The sequence below is a fragment of the Eretmochelys imbricata genome, chromosome 15, assembly GCF_965152235.1.
Source record: "Eretmochelys imbricata isolate rEreImb1 chromosome 15, rEreImb1.hap1, whole genome shotgun sequence".
NCBI classification, from domain to species: Eukaryota; Metazoa; Chordata; order Testudines; family Cheloniidae; genus Eretmochelys; species Eretmochelys imbricata.
In genome coordinates this window covers 31,359,579-31,377,968 of record NC_135586.1, presented here as the reverse complement: position 1 = coordinate 31,377,968, position 18,390 = coordinate 31,359,579, and the positions used below count along the sequence as shown (strand labels likewise).

Here is an 18,390-nt window from a genome sequence, read left to right as displayed (position 1 = left end):
GTTGTGCTTCGAGAGAACAGTGGTGTTAAAAAGAACCCCTAAAAAGCGGCCGCTGTGAGGGCAGAGCGGGTCCAAGTGCATCGCAGCCTGGGAGCCCTGCTACCACGCCTGGCGCCTCTGGAGCCGAGTGACGTGTGGGACATGTCACCCAGTTGCCTGTGTGCTTTTGATCATTTACTCTTCAGGCGCAGATGCTTGACCAGCAATGCAGCGAGCTGCTTCCTCAGACTTCCCCTACCCAAGGCCACTGATGGACTTGGAGCAGGGGGCTGGACATGCTTCCCCAGATCGTTTTGGGAAACCCTTCCCTGCAAGCTGGTGGCCCTTTCTCTGAGCGGGGAGAACAGAAATCGGGGCAGCTGGCAAGTTTCCCCCATCTTCTAGCTCTGCATCTGCAGCTGACTGCGCTTGTGGCTGTCGCTGAGATGCTCCGCTCCGCTTCAGGCACGTGCCCTGGTGTTGCTGTAAGTCATGGGCTGTGGCATCTGGGTCCTACCCAAATGGGAGCTGACTAGCTACACACCACAGTGGCTTGGCCTTCAGAAGAGGCTGTGAGAGGGTATGTCGCTCTGGGTGCCATGTGGCAGGGTGAGGCAAGCCATGGGCTCTTGGCTCTCCGAATGGTAATATGCAGTGCCCAGGGGTCAGGCACTGTATAAATGGGTGTGACGTGCTCTTGGTAGAATGAGATGGGCTTGGTTTGGGTCCTTGCCCCTTGGGGAGTGGGCTCAGTCTGCAGCCTTTCTCCTGGCCCGCTCTGCAGCTCAGACACAAGGAGCAGTGGAACCTGTCTAGGGAGCTAGGCCCGTCCCTTGCCTAAAGAACTAAAATGCAAGTCCCGGGTGGCTTCAGTGGGTCAAGTGGTCAGTGATGCAGTGAGGGGATGTGACTTTCCACGGTCACACAGCAGATGAGTGGAAGTCAGGAGATTTGGCATTCACTCTAACCACTGGATCTCAGTGCCTCTCTGAGCCATCTTGCTCTGCCAGTTCACAGCACAGTACCTGGGCTACAGTTTACATCGACTTCAGGGCCTGTGGACTTCATGGCTAGTTTCCAACAGGCATGGTGTCGGGTCTAGTCTGTGCAATTGACAGGACAGGCAGGGCTGGTGCACATCTGAGTTATTAAATTTAACAGGCACAGGCAGACTTGCCAGTGATGTCTCTGAGTGTGCGTCAGCCCTGCTGGATTCCAGTTGGGTAACTGCGTTCTGCCTCCCTCTGCTCTTCCTGCGGTGTCAGGTGGATACTGGTACTTGTATTGGTGGTGAATAGCTCGATATAGTGGATGCTGTGGAAATACCCAGGGAATCCTGAAGAGCATCATAGTCTCATCCGATGTGGTGGTGTGCTGCTCTGTGTTCTACCCTAGAGCTGGCTGCATTTTGGATTACAGCGATTCTCGTGTCTGTTCAGACCTTTTGGGGCACAGGCGTTGGGTGACTGTTGAAGCAGAGCTGCTGTTCACCCTCACTGTACTGCTGGTTAAGCTTCCCTTGAAGCTGCCCTGGACCTGGCCATTTTTAGCCTTGAGTGTGTATCGCCATAGCTCTGCCAGGGTCTCATTCCAGCTGGGCGTAATAGCTCTCTGAGCTGGGGGGCTGGGGGGTAGCAGGGGGTGCTGGACTGTACCATGGCTGCCCAGGGAGCTCACACAGCTCTAAGTGGGCACTGCTGCTGTGGCACTCTTAGCTGTGGCAGCCACGTACAGGTGGGCCCTCCACACGGGCAGCTCTGTCCTGAGCCCCAGGTCCTGGCACAGGCTGCCCAGCCAGCGCAAACACGAGACCTGTGAAAGCGAATACTGGGCGCTCATGGCCGCCCAGCTAGCCACGAATGACCAGGTTCAAGCTGAGCTGTGGATAGTGCCCAGTTGTGTCAAGCTGATTACAAGCTTCCCCAGCAATCTGAGGGCCTTGGGGCAGCTGACTGTGGTGGAGCCCACTCATGCTCCTCCATCACGCACAGGGCGGGGTAACGGCTTGCATTTGGGGAATAAGTGCTGTGGGGGGTAGTAGGGAGGGGAGCAGGGCAGCCTCCCTGCAGCCCTGCCCCTTGGGAAGCACATGCTCCCCAGCAGAAGATTCTGGGGTCTCCCAGCATTTGCTCCTGAGAGTCACTGTGGCTCGCAGTGCTGGTTTGGGGAAGGCTGAGGCAGCCCCAGCTCCAGGAGTTCAGAGGGTGACACGCTCTGAGTGTGTCTGGGCTGGTGCACGGGGGGTGTCCTGCCAGAGGATAACCAGGTGCAAATGAGCTCAGATGAGCTCGGGCAGAAGCAGTGAAACAAGATTTATTTACTGCAATACACTGAATTACAGAGCAATAAATCTGCTTCTTGCCCTGGGCCCTGCTGCCATTTCCCACAGCCCCCCGAGGGAATTCCGGGGGCAGGCTGCGTTGGTGCTGTCCTGCTTCACACGCACATGCCTGTCCTGGCACTTAACTAGCATCGCACTGGGCTTCACGGCCGCGGGGCGCTGGCAGCGGGATCTGACGCTGCATGTGGTGTTCTTGCGCCACAGCATGTCGAGGAGGGGAGCTGCGCTGGCCCTGCCAGGAGCAGCAACCCCCCCTTGTGACTGCCCCTACGGCCATGTTCTTACCCTTGCCGACATCCTGCATGTGGAAGGGTTGCAGTCAAACATCAGCTCTCTTCTGCACTGATGAGGTGGGGCGGTTGGAGGTTTTCTGGCTCTTCCAAAAACCAACTTCTCTGAAACAACTGGTGCTAATCTGAACAGTTCTGTGCCAATCATTGGCATCTGGTCTTAGAACCAGCATGCTGAAGGGTGTCTGCTCTCACCTGGCACACCTCCCATGGAGCTGCGGCGTTGGCCCTGCCCTGCGCTTTACAGCCCATGCTCCTCTTAGCAGTGTTCGGTATTGAACTAAACCAGTCTGTTTCTTCTGTCCTCTGCCTGACAGCTGCTCTCTGTCCTCTTTACAGCCTCTCAGTATAGGTCTAGCTCTGCATGGTGGCCTTTTCTCAGTCCTAGCCACACCTGCTTCCCTGTAGTCTTTCCTCCTAGAGCTTCTGCTCCAAAGCTGGTCTTGCTGCTCTCCTTAGTACATTACCTCCCACCTGCCAGCACTGCATGTAATGGGTGTCTTAGCAGGCCCAAGCTGGCAACATAGCAAGGATCCAAAGTCCCAGGTCTTCACTGCAAACCAGCCATCTCAGTGGCAAGTGGAGGAAATCCCCTACCCACACACACACAGCCTGTTCCATTTTTCACCACAACTGTTTATTGATAATCTTCCTTATGTACTGGTACAAATGGCACCAAACTGTAACACAGTTACTGTGTCAGCCTGCTTCCTTTGTAATTCTATCACAAAGTACTCAATGTGCGTAGAAATCATGCACGTTACGTATTCTTTTAAGAAGATATTTGTGTAAAAATACTTCATGTATTTGAAACTTCTGCCTTATCTTGCAATTTAATCACTGAAAAATCTGTGTAGAAAACTCATTTGAACTCCTCCAGCAGTTTCCCTTGTACATCATTCAGTAGTGAGTAATCCAGGGACCCTCATGGACTCATTTTCCTCCTCCAGCAGTTACCCATTATCACATTTGCTTTCTAGTCAGAACAGTAAGTACATTTGGCTGTATACATGACATGCTGTGTTACACATTATACACCTGACACTAGCTCTGTACTGAGACACACAGACAATTAGATACTCTCCAAGAAAAACACAGTTTAGCTGGTGGACACGACTCTTACAGGTAGGCAGAAGGCTATTTCCCTTCTGCTCTAGAACTAGGCTAAGTTATTAAATACCACCTGCAGAGGGCAGTTTGACGCTCTACCATTCCATGCACTGAGAGAGAAGACTGAGAACCGGACACAGACCAACTTCCTTGGGTGCTTGGGCAACTCATGCGGTTACTCTCTACTTTCATACAACTCATCCCTTTGCCCCACCGCTGAGGCCCCAGTAGCTGGTGCGTATATCCCAGCCCAGGGCTCTGAAAGTGTAAGGTAACAGCTCTATGAGGGGTTTAGGCCAATTAACAAAAACCTTTGGTCAAACGTAAGGTTCAGGTTTTCTGTGTAACTCTCCTTAACAGCGTCTGCCTGGGGCTGAGCCCCTTGGTCACTAACAGCTCAGCTGAAAGCACCAGAAATGCTGTTTTGTGTGTTCACAGCCAATCTGACCAAGCAAGGGCTTGCGGCAGCAGGCTCAGGGACAGACACCTTCTGCTCAAATGCACTGGAGCCGTCATCCCAGCCCTAGGCATCCACCTGCCGTGCTATTCGCGCACAGAAGGAAAATGTTTTTAAAAGCCTCCAGCCCCACAGCCCCAATGCCATGTGCTAGCACAGAGCTTGTGTTTGCAAAGCACCATCATGCTCTTCAGCTTCAGGTTTGCAAGGGGTCTGAATGCTCTCTGCCCCAGAGCAGTTATTCTGCACAAAGGAGCAGGGAGACCACCATGCTCCTCGGCCATTTCCATCTGGCTGTCTGAGTTGTCCGCACGGTGACCGTAAACAGTGACAAAGACAGGCTGAGCACAGCACTTAGCTGACTTTTTTGTTTTTTTGGTGACCACAAGAAACGTTACATTATTACATTCGAACAAACACCCTTGATTTTGTTACTCTAATTCTGAACGCTGCAAACACAGTAGCAACATAACACATAGTACAGTGGCACCGCATCTATATCACAGAGTGAAAATAATGCACTCTCATGGCAGAAAGAAATCCCTGAAGCAATGATGGAAAGAAAGAGACTGTAAGTTAATGCAAGTTGGAAGCTTCCATTTACAATAACCCCAGAAAGGGGAAAACCCAACACTGTATGTGCTATGAGAAAGGTTTCCAGTGAGGCAGGCTTCCACGGGTGGAGATGGAACAGCAGCGGGGCTGCATGAGGCAAAGCCCGGTAGGCCAGCCACCTGCCCTCAAACCCACTATGGCAAAGCAGCACAATCATCGTCCTGGAGCAAAGATAAAATCAAGGGCTTGGCGCTCGGCAGCTGCAACATTCGGGTGCCACAAATCCACCATAAAGATCACACGAGGGCCCTCTTCGGGGGAACCTACACAGAACACAAGAGCCCAGCCATGAGGCACGAGCAGGGTCCCTGTGCTAGCTTCAGGAACCCCCATGCACACATCTCCCTTCTCATGTGCTCAGAACAGCGACCTGGCAGGCAGCGGGGCTCTGCTCTTCTGACTAAGGCTGTCAGCACGCTGCCCTGCCCTGGGACAGAAACGAGCCTGGAGCCCGCCTGGGAAGTACGGCAGGGGCGCTCACAGTGCAACAAGGAGGGCTCTGCCCCTGCCCCACAAGTCTGTACCACAGGGCCCCTAGCCCTGCCCGCCACCCCAGACCTTTGAGAGGGTCTTTCAGCCAGACGGAGCCCCAGAGCTTCAGGCTGTTGGTTGTACAACGCCCCCCCCCCCACTCCGCAGGGGTAGGTACGTCAGCCACTTGTACAATGTCCAACGGTGCCACAGAACCATTGGGAACAGGACGTGAAACTCTGCCTGTCCATGGAACTACATAAGGCATCTGAATGAGGCAGCATGTAATGACCCCCTCTAGACTGTGGCCAGAACGCTGGGGAGAGGGGGGTGTCTATTCCATGGAGGCTTCTAGCACTGGGCCCCACTGTGTCCAACCCACAGGGACAGGAGTTATTTACTGACAGTTGGCCAGGCTCTCATCTGAAACAGAGCCCTGCCCGCAGCACAGTGCCCCTGCTCCCGCCCCAGGTGGTGGAGTGGTTCAGCATTTTCCCGTAGCTGCAGGAGAGTTTATATGGGGAGCAGTACCCACTTTCCCCAAAGTACTCCCTGCGTAAAACAGCACGGCAGCTGTTCCTATGCCATCAACCACTCATACATGTTAATTCAGCAGAGCTCCCCAATGAGAAGCAGCTCTACCCAAGTGAAGGGAAAGGGACATAAAACAGGTACAGGGCTCCTATCCCTTCCCCTGGGGCTGTGAGCAGCATGAGCACGAACCAGGCCCAAGCAAGGGGAAGACAGTTGCAGCAGCAGACCCAGCCGTATTTCCTGCTGCACCAGCCCAAAGTCAGAGGGGAGGAGTCAGAGGGCATCTGACCTGAGGAGGAGATGGATTCAGCAGGAACACCTGTGCCAGAAGCAGGAGTCAGACCAGACCAGACCCGACCCAACCCACAAGGAAACTCTGCTTCCTGCTACCAAGCGTGAGTACTTGGGAAATGGCAGAAGATCTGGGTAACTGGTTGGGGCAGAGCGTTCACTGAGGCTGGGTGGGAGGTAGCAGATAGAGTCTGAGCTTCCCTCCCTGTATTGAGGCAAAGAGACTACCTGGCACAAAGCATATCAAACACTTCCCAGCATTTGTCACAGCCTAACTTGTCGGTGATGCTGTCTGTTACTGTTAGTTGCCATAAAACTGGCTTGCGTGGCACTGGGTGGCTCCCAGGCAAGGAACCTTGCTCTGGGGAAGTGGGGAATCAGGAGACAGTTGCCCTTTGCATTTATATTGTAGCAGCTTTGCAAAATGTCTGCCCACCTGCGGAGCAACATGCTGGTTTTCATGCTCCCCATCACCATGGGAAAGGCAGAGAAGGAGGCCTCAGGCTTGGGCTAGCAAATGCTTGTGACAATTCTGCAAGGTTGAAATAAAGTCACAAACGCCACAAAATCGAAGCAAACACAAGTCAGGCCAAGCAGCTGACTGCCGAGGTGGAGTGGGCCAAGGGCTCTTTGGAAGCTGTGTGTGCTGTCTCTCCAGGAGCAGCTGGGGGTTAGTGATGTGTAAGCCACAAAAGGCTTGGGTTGGATAAGTACCTAACGCCTCTCTGAGGGAGGGGGCTGGGTGCAGAATCTGGAAGGAAGAGGCCTCATTGAGATTCCTAGCCCCTTCTGGTTATTGGCTGGGACCGACCTCCTGCCTTTTTCAGTGTTTTGAGTGCTAGGAGTGCAGGGAAACAAAGGGAAAGCCAAACCATTGACCCAACCCTTTCCAGGCCTTGGAGGAGGTTCTGCTGTACCTGCCCCAGCTTATCCCTCCCTTACTGGGGTTGGAGGAGTCTGAATGTAAAGGCTGCGGATAGCCGAGTGAGGTGAGGTGGCAGGGGCGTGTCTAGAAGCAGTGAGCCTGGCAGGAGCTGGGCATGCTGTACTTGCCTTCGTGAAATGCAGTGTGCAGAAAGGAATCGTCAAACAGGAGGCATCGGCCTTCAGCCCAGCACTGGGGCTCGCCGCCCACCACCAGCTCGCAGTTGCCGGGAGTCTTCAGACCTTCAGGTACAAAACATGGGAGGGAAAAGAGGACACCTGTGGGTCAGGGGAGCTGTGTCTAGGTGGTTAAACCATCCCTTTTCTTTAGGGACCAGGTGAACCCTTTGTCTGAGCTGTGGGCCAAGCCCTGGAGTACAGCTTTCTCCCAGCCCCATTGTAACCCTGCTACCAGGCAGCTGTGGTTTGCATCTCCAACCCCCCTATTGCATCACTCTCCCATCATGCTGAGCTTCACCAGCCTGAAGCCAGAGCTGCAAGGTGCAGTACATTGCCACAAGCAGCTGCCCAGCGCAGCCTGCCCCTGGCGTTTAATGGCCATGTTAGCAAACCGCGTTTCAGGAGAGCTTGTGATGTTCTTAAGGAGGGAACTGACTCCCAGGGATGAAATCCGAGCAGTGAGCTGCATGTGGGTGGTGAATGGTGATGTGGCTTGTACTGCAGGAAGGGCTGGAGAGTAAGGAGCCGCTTCCTTCTGTGTCCCAAATGTGTATGGCTCTTAGCAGGGCTGGTGCTGAGCCAGAATTCTGACAGCAGTAAATGTTGACAGAAATGCTGCACTCGATCTGCAGTGCTTGGAACTCGGGCAGGTGCTCAGGGCACACGGGGCTTCCACATCATATTCCAGGTCTGGCTCCCCACCCAGCTCAGCCAATGCACTTCAGTCCTGGCCTGCACCCACACCCAGCTCCGCAAGGGCACCCCTCAATCCAGGGCCTGACAGCCATACAACCCTGTGTGGTAACTGCAGGCTCGTTGTATATTCAGTGCCTGCCATGAATTAGCTTGATACCACAGACTCATTTCTTTGGGGGGACCTGGGGGGATCCTTGAGGCTGCACGGTGCCCAAAGGCACAGGAATCCTGGTGCATTTCTCTGGCTTTGGATCTGAAGTCTGAGGGAAGCAGAGATGTTCTGCACTGGACTGGGACTCTCGAGAGACCTGGGTTCAATTTCTGGCTCAACCACAGACTCCCTGTGTGCCTTTGGCCAAGTCATTTAATCTGCCTGGTGGCTCGGATCCCCTCTGTACCATGCGGCTAGCAGTGCCTCACCTCCCGGGGTGCCGTGAGGACAACATCCAGCAATGCTTGCCAGGTGCTCAGATACTATGGGGACAGTGGCCTTACATATACCTAGATGGTAGAAATACAGGCTGCCCCAGCTACACTGGATGTTATGGACTGACCAATGCCACTGAGAAAACTGTACTTTTATGGAGACATTAATACACCAAGGACGCCCAGCAAGCAGCTGACTCCTTGTGATTTGTGAAGGGAACGTTCCTCATTCCAGACTGGGGATCAAGCTGCTACAAGGGGGCCAATAGACTGTGTATAACTGGGGGGAGACAGAGGGTTCAGGACACTCACGATTCTCAAATGGGAACATATGGCATGTGTCCGCTGCTGCTCGGAGCCCCAGGCATCCCGCACACCCACAGCAGGAGACTGACTTTGGTGCCAAAAACATGTGGGTACAGCAGGGGCTCCCAGCCGCCCAGGAGCATGTTTATGTTTCTTTGATGTATGTTTCAGAGACTGCAAAACAAACCCTGGCTCCCTCCACACATACTGTCCTGAGCTGCAGAAGCTCCATCCAAATCCTCTCTGCAGCAGAAGCTCCATCCTAGAAGATGGGCGAGGAGGAGAGTTGATCATTGCGTGCGCACTGGGTTAGCAATGTCTAGCTGACACCCTCGGGGCTGAAGGGGACAGGCTGAAGCAGTGCTTGAAGCCTGAAGAAAGCCCCGCTCCTGGACTTGGGCATCCAGGGACGAGAGCCAGGGAACCTGTGCCTAGAGATGGTGCAATAAGGCAGTTCAGCAACAAGCTCACAGTAAACAGAGGTTTAGCTACTCCAATGGCAGGCTCCTTGAGGCAGGGCACACCGGGGTGCTGCAGCAAGCTGACAAATGAACAAGAGCAAGGTAGGGTCTCATAGAGGGCTTTCAATACACCAAAGTCTCTGCTCTCCACTGGGGGAGCTGGGACCTTAGCACTAAGGCAGGGAAAGAGCACTCTGGGGTGCCCTGCCGGGCTACCCCCCTTCCCTGAGAGGCTCTGGGCAGACCAGCTTACACTGCAAATGGCCCTGGACTTGTGCACAAGTCAGATAAGCTACAGTTGAGAAGCCTGGAGGCCAGCCCAAGGCAATGCTGGGCATGTGGCTCCCGCCCTGGGGGCGCAATGAGGCATGGAGTCCACGGGCGAGGCCTGACAAAGGAAGGTTCTATATTGGCAGTAGCCAGGCCCCTCGCTGTGACTCCACCTAGGACGCTGCTGCTCTGACTTTATGGGAGGGGATAAACAGCCAGCAAGGCTGAGCAGGTGGGAGCCTTGGCGGGTGGTGTCGAATAGGTGCATTGCTCCTTCTGTCCCGCTCCTAGGTGCCTCGGCCAGGCCTGTCCAAAGGAGAGGAGATGGGGACGTTGATGGAGAGCTCTGCTTGTTCCTCCTCCCCAGGCCAGACTCAGCCAGCTCCACGGCTAGCCAGGGGGAAGGGGAGCATGGCTCTAGCTGACCTGGTGAAGCTCTGGGGCTAGAGAGCTGCTTCAAAGCTTGCCTCTAGCTTAAAAACAACAAGCAAGTGCCAGCAAGTGTGTGCCTGGCGGAGGTGGCTGGCCAGTCGTGTAGGGTGTGCCAGCAGGGCCACAAGCAGATTCTTCCCCCACCACAAACATTATTGTTTTCTATGTTCCAGAATCCTGGCTATGCGCAGCAGGGACACTTTCCCAGCCAGGCTCTCCCAAGGGCTAGAGGGCTCCCAAGAACTGACAGGAATCCAGGCTTTCAGCTCCTTGAGCTGTAGGTACTGGGCTCTGCTTGGAGACCAATCTGCAGAGGCCAAATGGTGTCTGGGCCTCTCCTCCCCTTGCTTTTCAAAGGGATGGCTGATGTGCACAAAAACAGGCTCCTGCAGCTTCAGTTAGAGCTGCCCCTCCTGAGGCTGCTGCTTGGAGGCAGACCCTTCTGCATGACAGTCATCTCACAGCAGCAAAACCTGAGTCACTGACGGCAGCCCGCCTCCAGATGATAGAGCTGCAGGAGGAGGGGCACAGACTCCAAAGCGACTAAGATTCTGTTCTCCTGGCTCAGGAGGGATGGTATCTAAAGCGATGCTTTGCCGGTTTCCATGCCAGTTCAGAGTCCCCTCATGGTTCAGGTGGAAGCAGCTGCAGTGTCTGGGGCAGCCCAGAAAGGCCCCGTCACTTCAGAGTGTCCCAGGCAGTGAGCGCGTCCCGCCCGCCCAGCTTGCAATCAAGCTAAGTGTTGTCTGCCCATGCCGTTTTAAAAGGTCTGGGAGAAAACGTGGTATGGGGAGAGGAGGAGAAATCCCCTTGGCTGCTGAGCTAGAGGTCATGGAGAGCTCCCAGCAGAGTGGGGTGGCTAGAGCCCTTCCTGCATTTTGCAGGGAAGGTGCAGCACCCAGTGGGAGCTCTGGCGTAATGTTCCTATTGTGCTTAAAAAAAAAACAAAAACAACCCCCAGCAAAACACCAGGATCAGCTCCTGGAGAGACAAATACCAATGTCTGGCTCCTCGGTGGCTTTGGGTGTCGTGTGCAATCTGAGACCAGGCTCAGAGCTAGCAGACAGAGAGAAGCCGTGCCTCGTGCAGGACCTTCCATCCATCCTTACAGTTGCTCTCACTGGTTCAGGAGTGTTTGCAGGGACACTCCTCACCCAGAGTCGCTTCTTTATTACCCAGGTTCTCTGACTCCAGTTTCCTAAAATCTGAGCGTACGTTTCCTTCCTTAGCTCAAGGCCACTGTGCCCTGAGCTGCATCTTCCGAGACTGAATGATTCCCTCCTTTCCCTTTCAACTGCGATCATGACCCCTCTGACTATCCTAGCTTAGGATAATCCATATATAATTTTTTTACCCTTCATAGGATGGTCTCTAAATCCTCCTTAAACTTTGATGAGAACAGACTAAACCTGTCAGGATTTGAACTCAGTACCTTGAAAATACAGCAGACTCTTCACTAAATTCCACAGCCTTGGGAGAACTAACATCAGTTTTAGCAACAAAGGAGGAAGAAAAATACCTGTAACTCTTCTCTGCTTCTGCTGGATACATACCTAAATGGCATCGTATGCGGATGTTGGTTGGTCCATAGTGCTCCCCAATGACCGTGCCAGGGGTCAGCACAGAGATGCACGCGTTCCCAAAGACATTGTTGCCAATGCAGGTGCGGAGGCTCCCAAGTAAGCGATACGTCCGTGGGCATTTCCTGCAGTTCTTGGGAACGCACGTGCCCTGGTTTACCAGGTAAAAGGTGAACCACTCCCCGCTGGGCGTGCTGTTCATCTTCCATCCTTGCGGGAGGCTGCAGTTTGAGAAAGCTTTGTAGAGGGTCTCAAATTCACACAGGATGGTCTGGAAGTTGCGTTCCAGCAACTCCACGTCGTGTTTTTGAGCATCCCGTGAGAAGTAGGGCATTGTCGGTAAGTCTGGTAAGAAGAAGACTTCTGGCTTCTGGATGGATGGTCGGCTGTTTAGGTAGCGCCCTTGCTCTCGGATGCCCTTGTGGATCCTGCCCATGCCGGACCAGGAGTAGCGCTTGGCATATTCCTGCAGATTGTGATAGAGTTTCTGGTTAAGCCCGTCGTTACGTGTGCAGCGCACGCACTCGGGGGAGTGGCAGTAAGCGTACCCGTTCTGTAAGCTATTGGCATCGGAGCTCTGCATGAGGGAATTCACAGTGACATATGTGCGGGGCTGCTCCCTGCCAACGTGGTAACAGTACCAAACAAACAGGACCAAGAGGCAAGCAACAGCAGTGAGTGCACTGGTGTCACAGTCCCGGAAGGACTGGATCCCTGTAGCTATGAACTCCCGGAGTCCATCCAGTGACCAGCTCCAGTCCATCAGCCACTCCAAAGACATTTTTGTGAAGCTGTTCTTAGAGGTGTATAAAAGGGCCAGGTGATCCGTCCTCGCGGTTCTTAAAGGCACCCACACCATGCAGGTTAGTAGGGGCACGGAGGGAAGGGCTTGCCATGGGGAAGCATAGTTGTACCTGTTCCCTGGACGCTTGTAAGCACTGCATTAGTGAGTGGCAGGTTGTTAGTGTTCACATCTACATGTTTGACAAGGCCTGTGCCTCAGAGTATCAGGAAGCCCTACAGTGCTGCTATCGTTAGTGATGCATCAGCTGTGGCATCCCTGCCAAGGTTCTGAGGTTATTCATTCTCAAACGCAGCGCAGACAGGCAGGGTCTGAAAAAACAAGAACCCAGATGGGCATTAGGGCTTTTTCAGTCTGGAATTACTCACTGTATTTCAGATTCAGCATCTGCTTGCTGTTCTGAGGAGATCCGCATCCCATTCCAAAAGCTGTAGGAACTCAGCAAAGGGGAGTCATTTAAGTGAAAGTATTTGGACCAATAAAGATTGAACAGGAAACGAGGCCCTTCCCCAACCCTGCCGAGTATCTTAATCAGAAGATGGACACTGTCTTATGCTGTGTTTCCTCCATCCCTCCCACCCCCATTTTATTCCATGAATCTCAAACAGGATGTGCACCCGGTTGGGGGAGCATCAAGTGATTACCCAGCCAAGCCTCTGTCCCTTCTCTCCTTGCTACTCGTGCACATTCTTCCATTCTCTCCTAGAGCCCTGTGCACTAGCCAGTGCTGCTCCCCCTGATCCTTGCCTCCTGCCTGCTACAGCATCACTTCTAAAATCTGGTCCATTCATAGTCAGGGGAGAAGCTGGGAATGTTCTTTTAACAGATGTATCTCATACCACATCACAGATTACATTTCAATCAAAAGGCTCTGAAATGACTCTCCTTCCAGGGAATAGAGTGCTTTCCACTGAGAACAGATACCACCACTCGGGTTGTTACTAACAACAGAATCCATCTCGGTGGAAGGCCAGCTTTTCTCATTTTAGACACACACAGTGGAAATGAGTGCCCCCTGCAGGGCAGCAGGGAGAGGGACGCCCTGGAGCATACAGCGCTCCTTGGCTCTGTATAGCAAAGCAGTGGATTGAAGTTACTAGAGAGGGGAGCTCCTCCAGGACCAGAGGGTCTGCTCAGACAAGGCCCCGGACGTCTGTGCTCTTGAGGAAGTATCCAAAGCTGTAATCTGCAGAAGTCCTGAGGGTCTTTCACAGGATCCCAATACTGCCTACTTTGGGCAGGCTCAGAAATGCCACGGGAACAGTTCCTCTCTGACAGCTGGGCACTGCCGTGACTAGCAGACACCAGAAAGGGCAGACGCATAAATTGGTGAGTGTGGATGGGTGTGAGGGGTGGAGGGTTTTTTTTTTCCCCATCTAATTAACCAAACTTATCTAAGTCCCAACAAGGTATGGGGTTCGCTGTGCACTCTGGGCAAGGGTTCACACCAGCTCTTGTTCTACCAGAACTGGGTCATAGGAACCTCATTCCCACCTGCGTGGTAATCAGACTTGAGACCTATTTTGTTTATATCTTATTTGAAAAAATCTCAATTTCATTCAATTTCTCTGAAGCCATCCTGTGTGTGTGCCCATAGCAAGTCTGTGCAGCCATCTATTCTTACCCCCATTCTTCCTTCCCCATTTTCTCTGTTACTCACTTGTTGCATTGTCTTTAATTAGACTGTAGGCTCTTTGTGGCAGGAACTGTCTTATTATACACAATATTTTATATAGCACCCCACACTGTGAGGTGGTGATCTTTACTGGAGCCTCTGGGAGTTGCCACAATATACATAATCCTGGACTGGGGTTCTCTCCACTTCAGGGTTAGAGCAAATCTAGGGCCCACTGTGCCAGACTTCCCCCAAAGTCCAACCATTCCGCCAAGCAGAAGGTACTATTCCACTCTGTAACTCTCTCCACCATAACACACAGTTACTGGCTTAGGCAGGCCGATCACCGATAAAGCAAATCACAGTTCCCTGCCCTTTCAACAGCAGCCCCTGTTCAGTAAATGGAAGCTGAAAAGGTGCCGAGGTGCATTCATGGAAGGCCATGCCCCTTCATACTATTAGACCAAGGTAGAGGGGCAGCTGAGAATTATTTTGGCAAACCAACAAAGAACCAATGTTTTTAAAGGTCAATACCTACAAAGTTCCAGTCCAGATGGCTGCTCTGTTCCTGCACTTTTGTCAAGGATATTTTGAAAGCACCTGACAGGAAAATGGAATGGAGAATTTACAAAGTGGATTTGAGTGTAAGTGTTCCTTTAACAGGAGAGAGCTTCTCTGACTATCGCATTGGTTTGCTCTGAATTCTCTCCCTGGGAATCTTGGAGCAAGAAGGGGAGGGAGGAATGAAGGCAAAAGCACAGCTGGGGTTTTTAAATATGTGGACGTTTTCAAAAATGTAACTCCTATTAGTGGAAAGGAAGTGCGCTAGCAGAGCAGAGAATGGACATGTGTATCCACTGCAGTTAGCCATTTAGATGCCATAAAGCAGTTGGAGGATAAAGTGGCTGATAACTTTACTCAACTATACAGAGATGATTTATCTTGTAATAGTATTTTCTGTACAAACTATGTCCCCTGAAAAGCTTCAAATGTAACAGCTACCAGTAGAGGTACAGAATGAGAAACAGAGAGAGATGGGCTGTCTGAAAATATTTTAAAGTAGATGGAGAGAGAGTCTGGCAAAAGCTGCAGGGGAGAAGGTTCTTGCACAGCAGTAGTAAGACAGCACAAACACCCTCCTGGTCCTCTGTACTGTTATGTGCAGAGCAAGTTCTATGTAAAGCACAAACTGCTTAGTCCTTGGTGAAATGGCCTAGCAGGCTAAGTGCTTTGGCTGCGCAGTGATGCCGTTGCTGTGGTCCTGGCAGGTCGGGGCATAAGGCGGAGGCAGCTCTCTACCAAACTAGAAAAGGGCACTTTTAGAACAAGTACATTTGCAAAACTAACTTTTCCTCCCATTCTGTTCCCCAGTTTTCACACTGCTGTGTGCAGCCATGGGGCTTTAATGGGAATTCCTCAAAGTGCATATGGCACCTCTGTAGTGTCTGCAAAGGAACGGTGAATTGTGATGGGCTGGAGAGGCACTTGTTGTATCCCTTTGAAATACTGACTCCTTGAACACAGGTCTGGGCTTTAAATCAGTAATTGTGTTATGGGGCTCCCTGGGGTGTGTGGTGAGCTGGTGCACTTGGCAAAGGAGGGATTTGTACTGAAAGTATTTTTATGTTTCAAGGCGACTTCTGCAGAAGTTGCTGGTTCAAGGTGACTGCAAAGCTTTTCTTTAATACATGGATTGATAAAGTTAATATCCCAAAGGAGGCAAAGGGAGGAGGTGTCCATCTGACTGCTACAGGGTGATCACCTGGCATACTCATGCCAATGGCCCCTGGCAGCATACCCCACCCACACCAGCTAATGTCACAGTCTGATCAAATGGGGAAGGTCAACAGAGTTAAAAACACGTCTCTACCTGGACTGGTACAAGTGCCTGCTCCATCCATCAGAGAGCACTACCCCAGTGCAGACATCACCCAAACCGGAACCCATGGGCATCACTCTCACCACAGAGAAAAGTCATCCGTAGCCCTGCCCCTCAAGGATAACTCTTCAGCCACACCCCAACAAGCATCCGGCTCAGCAGGAAATGCCTTCAGAACCATTTCCCAGAAGCGTGTGTGCCACTGGCAGGCCAGGAGAAACCCCCTTTCCACTTCAGACCAGGGCTTGGGACCACTGAAGCAGTGACCACACAGGAACTACTGCTTAAGGGGCAGGTCTGTTTGCAACGGTTTAGCCAGTTTGGCTGGATGCATTCAATGAAACTGAAACTCTTTACCTTAATACTGAGTCTCAGTCTATTAATTAAAGGCATCTGGTGGCCTGGAATCCAGCAGCTTCAGCATCAGTTACTAATAAACTGCAGAATCAGTTCAAAATAGAGACAATCAATTTAAAATTACATGGAAGCTGCACACGTTGTAAAATGTAGCTTTGCTGTCGTAGATGATGCGCAGCAAAGATGTTACATAACGAATCAAGGCAGGATTAGAGGCTGCAGAAAGTTAAACTAAAGGATTCTTACTCGAGCACTGGGCAGTTTTTAAACAACAGACTGACCTTTGCACCACGCATGGTCCCAACCTTGTTGGGTTCTGGATCTGATCGCCACGGAGCAAAGAGAGCGTTTTGTTGTCATTTGCTGTACGGTCCCAGGCCCCGCATTTGAGGAATCTTCTGTTCTCACTGCAGGGAGGGAAGCTCCTCACCATAAACAAGTGTTGGGGAGAGGCAGGGAAGGCTGTCTGTTACCACAATGTTGGAAACACCAGGGTTGTTTTTCAAAACGTCTCTATTGTGCTGGTGTCATGAAGTGCCCAGCCAAGCATGGGATGATGGGCCTCAACAAGACATATGCGGATGGCAGACACATTCACAACTCTCCAGTCTCAAGAACAACAGCTCAAAGGAACTCTCTTCTGGGCTTTCCTCTGATTTACACCCGCAGGGCCTGTATTAAGGCCCCATTAGCATCCTGCATCTACTGCAGAGAAGCAGACTGACACCTGTCTTGTGAGCTGCCAGTCTCAGGCACCCACAGCTCTGAGGAAGGAATGCATGACACGGATTCACGAGCATCACGCCCAGTCCCAGGCATGAAACTGCTCTGGTACAATGCAGGGTTACAGCAGCCACCTGCATTCGTGGGGCTGCGTGCCATGAGGCGGGTCACGACCCTGCCCGGGTGCCCTGTTAGCAGACATTGCAGCCTTCCTCACCATGGGAATCTGAACTCACAGCCTGGGTGTGAGCGTCAGCCTCCTCCTTTGCTCCCTAGCATTTGTCGGCCAACCTGCTGCCCCACTTGCCTGCATCTCTCGCTGGAGGCACAGGGGCTAAGTAGGCAAACAACCAGGGCAGCCCCAGCTCCCCGCTTCTCCCCCTGCCTCGGGCAGAGCACTGGACCCCCCAGGTTAACACCCGAACAGGGCAAGCCACCCCTTGGCGCTGCCGGGTATCCCTCGGCAGCCCTGACCGGCAGGGCTCCCTGCCCTAGGCACCATGCCAGAGACCCTGGGGGCACAAGCACCCCCTCCAGCCAGGGTCCCTGCCCTAGGCCAGGGACCCTGGGGGGCATGGACACCTTCCTCCAGCCAGTGCCCCCCGTCCTAGACATTGTGTTGGGGGGTCCTGGCAGGCATGGGCACCCCCCTCCTGCCAGCGCCCCCTCTCCTAGGCCCTGTGTTGGGCGGCAGGGCCCCCCCTCCAGCCAGGACCCCCTGCCTAGGCCCTGTGCCAAAGGGTTCTGGGGGGGCACACACACGCCCCTCCAGCCAGCACCCCCTACCCTAGACCCTGTGTTGGGGGGCAGGGCCGTGCCCCCGACCCTAAACCCTGTGTAGGGGGGCAGGGCCCCCCCTCCCGCCAGCGCCCCCGGCCCTGTGTTGGGGGGCAGCCCCCCCCCTCCCGCCAGCGCCCCCGGCCCTAGGCCCTGTGTTGGGGGGCAGGGCTCCCGCCACCGCCCCCGGCCCTAGGCCCTGTGTTGGGGGGCAGGGCCCCCCCTCCCGCCACCGCCCCCGGCCCTAGGCCCTGTGTTGGGGGGCAGCCCCCCTCCCGGCAGCGCCCCGAGCCGGCCAGGCCGCGGGCCGGAGTGACGGGGGGCGCTGCCCCGAGCCCCACAGCCGCGGGGCCGGGCCCGGCTCCCCGCCACCCCCCGGGCTCCCCGCGCCGCGGGGCCGCTACCAACCTGCCGCCCGCGGCCGCTCGGTTCGCTCCAGCCCCGGCCCCGGCCCGGCCCCAGCCCGCTCCGCCGCCAGCGCGAACCACAACTCCCGGCAGCCCGAGCGGGCGGGGCCCCGCCGCCGCCACCGCCCCGCCTCGGCCCCGGCCCCGGCCCGGCCCCGCCTCCCCCCGGGGCAGAGCCCCTCGGCCCCCCCGTTGCCCCTATTGCCCCCCCCCCGCCGGGGCAGAGCCCCTCGGCCCCCCCGTTGCCCCTATTGCCCCCCCCCGCCGGGGCAGAGCCCCTCGGCCCCCCCGTTGCCCCTATCCTCTCTCGGGACAGAGCTCGGCCCCCCCCGTTGCCCCTTATTTCCCCCCAAGGACAAAGCCCGCCCCCCCGTTGCCCCTTATCTCCCCCCAGGGACAGAGCTCGGCCCCCCCGTTGCCCCTATCCCCCCCCGGGGCAGAGCCCCTCGGCCCCCCCGTTGTCCCTA

The 18,390-nt window shown here is 54.2% G+C and overlaps 1 protein-coding gene across 2 annotated transcripts; it reads right to left on the bottom strand.

Annotated features, from left to right (window-relative positions):
• Positions 1 to 3,230: 3,230 nt before the first annotated feature.
• Positions 3,231 to 17,972, bottom strand: ASPHD2 (aspartate beta-hydroxylase domain containing 2). Of its 2 annotated transcripts, XM_077834635.1 has the most exons (6): positions 17,925 to 17,972; positions 16,298 to 16,438; positions 11,337 to 12,476; positions 7,142 to 7,255; positions 6,525 to 6,620; positions 3,231 to 5,055 (listed from the first exon to the last, which is right to left on the bottom strand). In XM_077834635.1, exons 3-5 carry the CDS (start codon positions 12,220 to 12,222, stop codon positions 6,559 to 6,561), a joined length of 1,062 nt encoding a protein of 353 aa, XP_077690761.1. In that variant the 5' UTR covers positions 12,223 to 12,476; positions 16,298 to 16,438; positions 17,925 to 17,972; the 3' UTR covers positions 3,231 to 5,055; positions 6,525 to 6,558. The 2 variants fall into 2 exon arrangements, with proteins under 2 accessions (XP_077690761.1, XP_077690760.1); XM_077834634.1 differs by lacking the exon at positions 6,525 to 6,620 and having other exon boundaries at positions 17,925 to 17,967.
• Between the last annotated feature and the right edge of the window lie 418 nt (positions 17,973 to 18,390).